The sequence below is a fragment of the Macadamia integrifolia genome, unplaced genomic scaffold, assembly GCF_013358625.1.
Source record: "Macadamia integrifolia cultivar HAES 741 unplaced genomic scaffold, SCU_Mint_v3 scaffold2975, whole genome shotgun sequence".
Classification (NCBI taxonomy): domain Eukaryota; kingdom Viridiplantae; phylum Streptophyta; class Magnoliopsida; order Proteales; family Proteaceae; genus Macadamia; species Macadamia integrifolia.
The window spans coordinates 24,516-35,886 of record NW_024869103.1 but is presented as its reverse complement, the minus strand read 5'-3'; the positions used below and the strand labels follow the sequence as shown (position 1 = coordinate 35,886).

The following is an 11,371-nucleotide window of genomic DNA, read 5'->3' as shown; positions in this document are numbered from 1 at the left end:
TCTGCTCATGTGGTTGGTTGGAGAGGAGAGGTTTATGCTCCCCGGCCAAAGTGAAAAAACTCCTCCAATGGTTACTGCACATTGCAATGCACCTCCTTATGAGTTATGAGGTAGTAGACTACAAAACTTCGTATTTCAGGGTAGTCCAAGTTTACGGATAAGATTATATTAAAATTTCCAATGAAGCTAGTCTTGACGAAGTCCTCAAATATTGATGCTATTTTGCAGAATATTATTCCAACGTTAATGACTTTTGGAGGCATACTTGCTTTTATGGTGGACTGGAGGAAGCTTGCCAAGGATCCTTGATTTTTCAAATAATATATATTGTGATTAGACATATCCATGTTCATCACAATTTTCAGCTCCTTTCCATAGAGTTTAGGGAGGAAGCAAAATGTCTCTCTCTCTCCATGTTTTATCTCTGTTAAAGTTTCCATCTTAAAATTATTTTGTTTGAATTGGGTGGCCTCTTCTTGGTTTTATACATAATAATTGAGTCATTCATGGCCGATGTGGGACTATCTCAATAATCTCAATTATATATATATATATATATATATAGGAATTAATGGGAGGATGAAGAATATATCCCACCATAGCTATCCCTCTCATCATATTTATCAGGAAACTAAATCTTTAATATCAAAGCAATACATGTATCTTTTATTTCTTACTTGTTCCCTTCAATGCCAAGAGCAATTTAAACAACCAAAACAATAATGGATCTTCTTTCCTTTTCCTCACACAAGCTTTTTTATTTTCCCTTATATTTGAAACTACTCTTATGTTTTTTTCTTATCTTTAAATCTCTCCATAATTATCTCCATTATATATATATATATATATATGTCTCTCTCTCTCTCTCTCTCTCTCTCTCTCTCTCTCTCTCTCTCTCACTTTTTTTCTTTGAATTTTTACATATCTTATCAAACCATTATATGTATGGGTGCAAGTTTGGCCCTGACGGCCTGAACCTGCCCTTGGCCCGCCTTGATCCCAAATAAGTACTGACCCAAAAATTTTGGCACTGAGGGCTGGTCTGACCTTGAAATTTTTGACCCTGAGTCAGGATCAGGGCGGATAAGGGTTAATGTCTTTGGCCCGCCTAGTCCGCCTTGAAGCAGACCTTGATTTTTTTACCCTGACTTTTGGCCCGGTCTGGCCCTGATTTTTGCCCTTGATGTTGACCCTGTTGTGACCTTGATGTTAACTTTGAATTTAACCTAATTTTATATATTGTTTGACATTGAGTCATTAATAACTCAAAACTCTTAATATATCTTCTTACCGATCTCTCTTGCTTTTTTTTACTAAGAAATTTGTAACTTTGTATTTTTATCTCCTATTTATTATGAATATTTTTTTATATTTAAGTTATTTCATATTTTATAGGGTTAGGGTATACCCAGCCCTTGATGGCAAACCAAGGTCAAGGTCAATCAGGGTTAGGATTATCCCAGCCCGACCATGAAAAATCAGGATCAATCAGGGCTAGTAAGGGTTAGGTTGAACCTTAAAGGGTAGGGTCAGGGTTGAAGTTTTGCAGCCCTAAGTCAGGGTCAAGGCGGATTTGGGCCTAATTAAGGGGACTTAGGGTTGGGCTAGGGTTTTAAGAAACCCAGCCCAACTCGGGTCTGTTGCACCCCTAATTATATGTACTTCCCTACTAGGTTGAAATAAGATTAAAACAAAGAATGAGATATTAAATAAATAAAAAATAGATACCAGATAATGGAGGATAATGGAAACCACGCATCTTAATGATGAATGAGATATTAAATAAATAAAAAACAGATACCCAATAATGTAGAATAATGGAAACTGCGCATCTTTTGGGGCATATAACGACTAGTTCTGATAACATTTGTGAGAAGGTACATAAAATTAGTATCGGTATTGTTTCCATCCAATATCAAGCCTTGTGCTATGGATTGAAATAAAATATAATAAAAATAAAATTTTAAATAAATAACTTGACAAAAGGTTCAAATAAAAAATAGAAGAAGAAGAATAGTTGAATAATAAATAAATAACAATAAGATTTAACAAACAATAAAAAGCGTTACTCAAATGACGCCTGGAAAAAAGGAGAGAATGATCGAGAAATTTGGATCTGCTTCACATATGTATCGTGAGAATTTAACATATTTTCCTTTTGTTTTCAAATACACTCATCTTCACCTTTACAACGGCAGAAAGTGGGATAGGTATTGAATTCTCACATGTACTACTAGATAATCATATGTGTAATGGATCCAAACTCAAGAGTAAGTGGGATAAAGAGAGGAAGAGAGAGAAAAAAAATCATTGTACCTTTTATTTTCTCTCTTTTTTCTGTTTACAGAAATGTTGTGACTAAAATACCCTAGTAACTCGGAGTTAGCCATAAATAGAGTTACGTATGTGATATACACTTGTTGTGTTATGAGTGTGTGTGACAGTGAGGTACTGGGGCCCACCTTTTTTCATTGATGAAATGAATGGATAAAATGTCTCAAATTAGGGGTGAAACGGAGCTGGGTATTTTAGAACCCTGATCCAACTAGGTCCTTTAAAATTCGGTCTAGACCCAGCACAACCCTAGGTCAAGTTGAGATATTTTAGCCAAGTTTACTCTTTGAGTTTAGGCCAACCCAATCCAGACTTGATTGGACTGGATTGACCTTGATTAACCCTGATTTTTGCCTGGGGTTAAGATTTTAGAAAGACTATATACTAAGTGAGTGAAATATTATAACATAATATATATTTTTTTAATTTATTGAAATATAACACATATAAACACAATAAATCAATAACACATTATATAAATTATTACAAAATAAAAATAAAACATTTATATAAATCAAGGGTTAAAATCACGTCTAGGCTGGGTCTAGGTCTCAATCCAAACCCGGCCCAACCTTAACCTAGGGTCAATGTTTTTCAACCCTAAACCACCTTCAAGATCAGAAATCTCAACCCAAAGCCTATCTTGGGGTTCAACACAAGCCAGGGTAGATTCAGACCATAAGGCCAAACTTTCTCATCTATCTCAAATTATGAAGACTCTTTCTTCTATAATTATTCTTATTCCACATGGTCCTATTAGTGAGGTTAAGTCAACTAAGTACAAAAAAAACAGGATATTGAGTCAACTTCTCGGGTTTTCTTTTCTTTTCTTTTCTTTTTTCAGTTTGGAACCCTAGCCTGACTCCCTTTTCCGTTCAAACTTCATAACTCCCAAACGATTGCAGCAGCAACCAGCAAGTTCCCACTTCTCAATCAAGTGTTTGGCATCTTTGTTGCTAAAGGATATTGAGTCAATCAGAATAAAAAAGAACTTCGCAAATTTTCACTTTCTCTGGTTTTGGAATTGAAACCCCTTGTTCACCTTCTTTTTCTTCGCCTGAACATCCAAATTGAGTGCAGTGGTGGTTGGCGAGTTTCCAATCGAGTATTTGGGAGATTGGTGAAAATATATCAACTTTAGTCTCACATCGCCTAGGGAGAGATTATTGAACTAATGAATAATCTCTAACATAGCACAGTGCATTTTAAACACTTGAAGCCTATGGGCCAAAGAGAACAATATTGTGCTAAGGCTAATGATATCGCGATATTGCGGCCAAAAGATATACAAGGGACAATATTGTGCTAAGGTTAATAGGGTCAGGGCGTTACATATCAACCTCAAGACTTTACACTAAGAGCTCACTCTAGAGTCTAGACTCTAGACTCAACTTACATGTTCACATCAAAGCAAACCCTAAAATAGATTTCTAATTTTTTAAAAATTTCTTTTTACAATTTTTTTTTTCTTTTTTATCCTCGAAGATGACAAAATAAGGATGAAAGAGGTGGGGGAAGGGAGGAGTGTCGGGAGTAATAAGGGTGTAAATCAGTCTCGAATTGGGTATTTTGTTTAGTTCGGTTCCAACTTCCAAGGAGTGTTGGTGTGATTTGAAACCGGACCAAGTCCCTAGTTCATTGGTTCTGAAAATTGGTACCCATGCTAAACCTATTTGGTTCTAGTTCGTTTCTAGTTCCTATTTGGTTCCTACAGAGTTTAGTTTCGGGCCATGTGCTAGATTTATACCACATATAGTATAATATTATTATAATATAGTAATATTATAAAATCTAATACCAGTAGTTGTAATATATATTAAAACATATTAGTATTATAGTGTATTAATAAAATATAATATTAGTATTATACTATATTAATATTATAATATATTGATATCCAAATTCGATTTGGTGTTGATTCTTACCATCAGTTTAGATGCTCAATCTACAAAATAACCAAGTCCTGCTTTGATTTTATTCCCTAGTTCTAGATTATAATCAAATTCTGTTCGATTTAGTTCCGATTATTCGATCTCGATCATTCTGGATCCAATTTGACACCCTTAATCTTTAAAATGTATATAGCTTGCATTTGATCTACTTAATCCTTCAAATGTAGAAAGGAATCAAAGTATCTAACACAAATTACATTGTTTAATTTATAGAAGGAACAAAAAAAGAAGGTACAATGTTAAAAAGATTTTAAAAGAGTTGTCAAATCCTGTAAGAGTGAAAGAAAAAAAATTTTTGGACCAGGGAAAACGAGCTTAAAAGTTGGTAAGATTCAATTTTGGGAGATAATCCTTTTATTTATTTATTATAATTTAATAGAATTTTTGTGAGAATCAAATATTCTTTTTCCAATGCAACAAATATTTTATGCCAAAACAATTTTTGAAAATGACACATATATGGTACGTTTTGAATGAGTGACAACCAAATGAAATTCCCTGTTGTCAATAAATATATAGAACATGTTACCGAGGAAACGCAGAAGTGTAAATCAACAGTAAGGCAAGGCAAGAAAATCCTTTGTTTATAATGGCTTTACTGGTGGTCATGCTTGTAGCTTTGTTAGCATCTTCTTTAATCATTTTAAGTTACAATGGAGTCTACGGAGGAAGAACCTTCTCCATGGAAGAAGAAGATCTCGAGTTGGAGAGACAACTCAAACTAATGAACAAGCCTGCAGTCAAGAGTATCAATGTATATTACATCACTCACTGATCATCAACATTTTTTTTTTTTTTTGGTAATAGAAAAATGGTGTTCCATGGTAGTGATCGTAGCCCTCAGGACAAGCCCCTATACGGCAAATCCACAACCAGCCGACTCGAACGGTGATGGATTGAGGGCATTTTCACCACTAGACTACCAACCCCATTGGTATCAACATTTTTAGTCAAACCATGGCAAACATGCATGGAATGATTAATGGCAGAATGATTAATGATAGATGAATTGTTTATATGGCTTTTACAGACGAAACATGGTGAAATCTATGATTGTGTTGATTTTTACAAACAACCAGCCTTCGACAACCCATTACTCAAGAACCATATACCTGAGGTATAGTGATTATCAGTGTCATCACATTCAACTTATTCAGCCTTTTTCTTTTTAAGATGAATTGATCAAATCAAAATTGCAGATGAGTTCTTCGGCTCCAAGAGAGACTACTAAAGAAGCTTCTTTAGGAGTTGATCCTAGTGATGATCTCAGACTTGATGGCGGGGGTTGCCCAACAGGAACAGTCCCCATTAGGAGGACAACAAGAGAAGATTTAATAAGGTGGAAATCCTATTCAAATACTTCTGGAAATTTTCATCAATTCTTAGATGAAGGGCCCGGTAAACATGTAAGCTTTCCCAAACTTTCCCTCCCTCCCTCACTCCCAAGTCCCACCTCACCCCACAAGAGAAACTTTTCATCTTAATTTCTAAAGTAGAAATATTGCTTTCAACCAAGGTGTAAAAAATGGGGATTGATATTTGGATATGTCAGGATTGGATTAGATCGGAAGGATTTACCCTTATTTTCTCTGTAAAGTTGGTCTTTTGGACCATTGTACCCTCTTGCCTTACCAATGGATAGGTATCTGATAAATTAAAGATCATGATTAGTCTTAGTTAATACTGATCCGATCATGACCAATCTAATTCAATTTTTAAAACCATTCTTCTAGATCCTACTTTAACATTCCCAACAAAGTCAATAATTACTTGAGGTATGTGGCAATTGACATTAACACATGTTACTCAGTTTGCAGGGTTTCAAATGAAAGATGAAAACAAGAAATATCATGGAGTTTCAGCGATCATGAGCCTACACAATCCCTCAGTCTCCAGTAATCAATACAGTGGAGCTTTGATCTGGGCACAACGTGGACAAAACCGTGTACAAGTTGGATGGCATGTCAGTTCTCTTTTATCTCTCCCTCTTTACTTTTATATATATATATATATATATATATGGAGAGATATATGTATGCCGCTCGTATATAGTAAGCTAACAAACAATTCCCAAAGGAAGTATCTGATGAGGTGTCATACAGGAGAGGTAGGGGGTCATTTCAAAAAGTGAAAGAGAGATAAACATAATGGGTGCCAGCTTACGGTATATCGATAGCATATCCAACCTTTCATGATTCGTTCCTACTTCACTTTTAGACATTAAATGCATGTTTTCATTGTAACACACAGTTGGGTCTTGGGTCGGTGGAAGAACTTCTATTCTTTTTTCTTATTGACTCAATATTATCCACATATACGATCTTATGTTTCTCTTCATAAATATTTAACTGAAACTTTTGATGATTTACAATTGGCAATTTCTAGCTTCGGTCTGAACTGTAAATAATTTTCGGTGTGCAGGTAAATCCTAAATTATATGGTGACACAAAATCCCATTTTTTTGGGCATTGGACTGTAAGTCAAACATAACAAAGTTCCATTCTCAGTTTGCCTAAGCTTTGGACTGTATTTTTGGTGCTTATTTATTTATGTTATAATAGTAATAATAATAATAATAATAATAATATAATGAAATCTTAGGCAGATGGGTCTCAAAAGACTGGCTGCTTCAATTCCATATGCAATGGTTTCGTTCAAGTTAACAAAGAAGTACCACTTGGTCAAGTTATTACCAAAACATCTACCTATGGTGAAGATCCATTTACAGTGCCATTGTTTATTTCCCAGGTAAGATAAAAGTTGGTTTCTTAATTTGTGAAACCGTGTATTATCATTATTATGCTATAACACTTATATTACTAATTGGTTTATATTCTTTGTCGCCAATTTCTTATTTTTGATTGATTATATATATAGCGTAAAGACGGCGGAGGAAGTTGGTGGCTATCAATTGGAGATAAACCTACTGATGTTGGGTATTGGCCAAAAGAGTTATTCAACAGTATAATAGAATCTGCTTCTGTGGTTGGTTGGAGAGGGGAGGTTTATGCTCCTCAAGGTGAAAAAACTCCCCCAATGGGGACTGGAGATTTCAATTCACCTCCTGGTGAAGGTATAAACTTCAGAAAAACTGCCTACTTCAGAGTGGTCCAAGTTTACGGGGAAGATTACAATGGTGCAAATCCTAACGAATCTAGTCTTGAAAGCCTCTCATTTGGGTGCTACCGTTCTGACCATTATCCCAACGCTGATGACTTGTGGAGGCATACTTGCTTTTATGGTGGTCCTGGGGAAACTTGCTAATCTCTCTCTCTCATGACCAAGCTAGTCACTGATGACTAAGGATTGGTCAATAGTATTGGGATTACGCTTGTCCATGATGATCAAAATTTTCAAATTCTAATAAATTTTATGAGAAATCTCTCTCTCTCTCTCTCACACACACACACACACACAAAGCTGAGTTCCAAGATCAAAATCAGTCCATAAATTCAATATTAGGGTGGGTTAATGTTGAGAATTTCAGGCCAGAGGCCGGGTTGGGTCGAGCCTAAGTTAAGGTCTCCACCGAACCCAATCCATTATATTATTTATAAATGGGTACCTACAGAAAACGGTCTGGAAAAAATCTTTCATTTTCCACAATCTACATATATGCAAAAGATTGGTCTTTGGCCTTTGCAATATATCGAGTTCAAGCGATCAAGTATAACCAATGGTACTCAATAAAAAAAAAAAGTAACCAATAGTACTGAGCTGGGCTGGTCTGGTTAAGCTAAGCCTGGCCCAATTAGGGTCCATTAGAGTTTGATTGAGTTGGGTTAAGTTCAATAGTGTTGGGCTTAGGCTGAAATATTAACCAAGGGCTAGGTTGGGTATGGGTTGAGTTAAGTGACCTTAGGATTGGTTTAGGATTAAAATCCATCCCAACCCAGCCCATTGACACCTCTAATCAAAACTGGACTAGCAACATTGGGGGTCGTTCGTAGAAGTTATGAGCATGTGGTGCTTTAAAGATTTTTAACTGTCCATTGTGGCTGATGGAGAAGATGATAAGATTGGGTTACAAAATTATATAATTAAAATTTCTGCCTTTTAGGCATAAAAGTTCAGTCCCAAATTCTTTTTGTAATATTTTTTATTAGTTATTGACCAATCAATAAAGGTCCTATATCAATTGCTTGTCGATCAATGATTTGTTTTTGGAATACACAATGACTATTTATCAATTATTCAATTTAATTACATCAAAGGAGAGAGAGTTGAATTTGTTTCCTCAATAAAATTTATTAGAAATCAAAAATTAAATTAACATGAATATATATAGTTATTTTATTTTTCTCCCTAAAAAAAAGAATAAAAAAGAATTTAAGGCACAATTCCTTTTTAATGAGAATTTCAGGCAATTTTAACAAATTGATTAGAGGAAGAAAGACAAATGAAAGGAATAAGACTTCTACTTTTTCATTCCTCTACAAGAGGGATCCCCCACTTCGCTGAAATTATTGAGACCAAATCAGAAAAAAATCAACAGTTTTCTCTAATTTCATGAAGTTGGTAAAATAAGAAATTATTGAGACCAAATCAGAAAAAATTAACAGTTTTCTCTTACAAGTAAGGTGTCAATGGTTCGGTTTTGATTATTCGGTTTAGTTTTGGTTCGGTTTCAAATAATGATAAGGTAGACCATGAGCGAACCAAGAACTAACTCGGTTCCATATTTAGATATTCAAATCGATTCAATTCGGCTCGATTCGATTTCAATTCTAATTCGGTTATGATAAGCAGTTTTAATTTGGTATTATACCTCGATTTTAATTCAGTTATGAAAACGGTTCCACTTTTGAACCATGACTGTGATAGACGAAAGGCCATAATGTGCTCAAATTATAGGCCTTATGGCCATTGCTAACTCCAAAGTTAACTTAGCTTGTAAATATATGATGATAAATTGCAAAAAACACTTACAACATAAAGAAAAAAAAAGAGCTTGCAAAAAATATACTTGAATGATAAGAGTAATTCAGTTCGATTTTGGTTCGAATCAATAGTTCTGACACCCTAAATCAAAACTAAGCCAAACCGAACCGAATAACATACTCACATATTCAAACTGAATCTGAACCAAATAAATTCTATTCGATTTGGATCCAATTAATTCAGCTTGGTTTCGATTTCAGTATTTGACAGCCTTTCTTATAAGTAAACAACATATTATGAAAACAGAAAGACCTATACATATCTACCATTATACCACCATGCTCCGCCCGCCCCCTTCTCTCTCTCTTGCGTTTGATTCTTAGGTGGGGACCATAGGATGGGTGGTCCTACATCTGCCCTATGCATCGTCTGATGAAAACAGAAATATGCCGTAAAAAATTACAAAATGAACCAAGTTACCCAAATAATAAAGGGTGCGTTGCCAACTTCCGAACAACACATTTAACGTCACCCATTGATCTTTTAATGTTTAATCTGAGCCATCAATTGCTTTCAGACTTGCATACTGTAACAGACACAGCCGGTTACCAATGTGAGTCGTCTCTCACCCTTCTCTCCTTCGCTCATCAGTCACGGATAGCGTCATCTCTCCTATCCCAGCTTTGGTATGCCGTGCGCCCGTGCCCACGACCTACACCATCACCCTCCCTGCTAATCAATTGCATCTGCACTATCAGCTCCCCCTTCCCAGAGGCTGGCCGGCGGCCGGGCCAAATGTCTTCACCCAGTCTCCAACCACTGTATTCTCTCTCTCTCTCTCTCTCTCACACTGCAATTATGAGAGAGAAAGAGGGGAAGGGCGGGATCCAGCAGGCTAGTTGTTGTATACTTGCATGTCTTCTTAGGGTTTCCTTCTTTTTTCCATCTCTATTCTTTATTGATTGTTTAAATTTTGAACTGTTTAATATTATTTCTTAAATTTCTTTCTGTGTGTCCTTCTGGCAAGTTCCCTCCGTTCATTCTCCTCGCACAGAGAGCTCCCGTAACCACCCAAACATATCGAACTGTTCCCCAAGTTTCAGAAGATTCAGAAGGGTCAAAACCTAAATAAAGTTGTGTTAGTGTGTTATCCTTATGACATTCTCCATCAATATCTCGCGCTCTTTCTCACTATCTTTTCTTTACCAAAAAAAAATTCTCACTATCTTTCCCTGCTTTTCTTTTTCTTTCTTTTGTTGGAGGGCCCCTGAAATTGCAAATCTAGCGAACCCAACTTCTTATTATTAAACCTTCTTGACGCAGCAACCGCTATCACTCGGCCCTTTCAAAATCTTGTCGCTTTCATCGCTCTCCTCTGTTTCGTATCTTTCTCCCAATCTTTCGCTCTCTGCTATTTCAAGGAGTTCGAATGGCCGAAGATTTGGATGATGGAGAGTTTTTGCTCCTCTCGCAGTTCTTCACCGATGATGATATGCTTATGGATGGCAAGGACCGGAATAGCCACATCGGTGGTGCTTTTGCCGATGGAGTTAGGGTTTCTCTCCCTTCTGAGTTCCTGGTGGGTTTGGGTTGGAGAAGTGACACAGACTGATGTCCAATATGAAAATGTGGATGAAGAGGAAGAAATAGCCGGGAGAGTCTACGGAAATATCAGCTAATCAGTTGAAACGAATGAACGGCTGAAATTATGTAGGATAATATCAATGGTTCAGATTAAATGGGATGTCCACAAGTTGCAAACGCTTAAGCGCTGCTACCTTTTAACCAATGATAAATAAATACTTCCCCCAAATTAAAGAATTTGGACTTTTCTTCTTTATTATTTTACCTGTTAGTTTTGAAAAACGGTTGCTTCTGGCTCAAGTCTTGTCCATATATATTTATAAGGGAGTCGTGGGAGGTCATCAAGTGAACTGCTTAGAAAAAGTAAGAGAGAGAGAGAGAGAGAGAGAGAGAGATGGCCAGCCGCGGCTTCAATGGTTTCGTCTGGACAGACACTCATGAACCAATGCACAAGGAGAAAAGAACACTGAATATAGTGTTAAGTATTGTGGCATTCATCCTCGTAGCAGCGTTTGCTACTTGGGTGAAATGCATATTTTGTGGCTACGAGGAAGAAGAGGAAGAAGACGAAGACGAGGACGAGGCAGCCGTGTCCAACACCACCACCGTGACCTTCCCAC

General features: G+C 36.3%; 1 protein-coding gene across 1 annotated transcript; it reads left to right on the top strand.

Annotated features, from left to right (window-relative positions):
• Window positions 1-4,833: 4,833 nt before the first annotated feature.
• Window positions 4,834-7,668, top strand: LOC122067562. Its single transcript, XM_042631395.1, has 7 exons — window positions 4,834-5,040; window positions 5,317-5,403; window positions 5,486-5,692; window positions 6,097-6,249; window positions 6,708-6,761; window positions 6,888-7,034; window positions 7,164-7,668. Exons 1-7 carry the CDS (start codon window positions 4,876-4,878, stop codon window positions 7,548-7,550), a joined length of 1,200 nt encoding a protein of 399 aa, XP_042487329.1. The 5' UTR covers window positions 4,834-4,875; the 3' UTR covers window positions 7,551-7,668.
• The last annotated feature ends 3,703 nt before the right edge of the window (window positions 7,669-11,371 follow it).

Coding starts and splice junctions, on each gene's coding strand:
- LOC122067562 (XM_042631395.1), top strand. CDS start 4,876: ATGGCTTTACTGGTGGTCATGCTTGTAGCTTTGTTAGCATCTTCTTTA. Junction 5,041..5,316: donor CTGCAGTCAAGAGTATCAAT/GTATATTACATC, acceptor TGGCTTTTACAG/ACGAAACATGGTGAAATCTA. Junction 5,404..5,485: donor TCAAGAACCATATACCTGAG/GTATAGTGATTA, acceptor TCAAAATTGCAG/ATGAGTTCTTCGGCTCCAAG.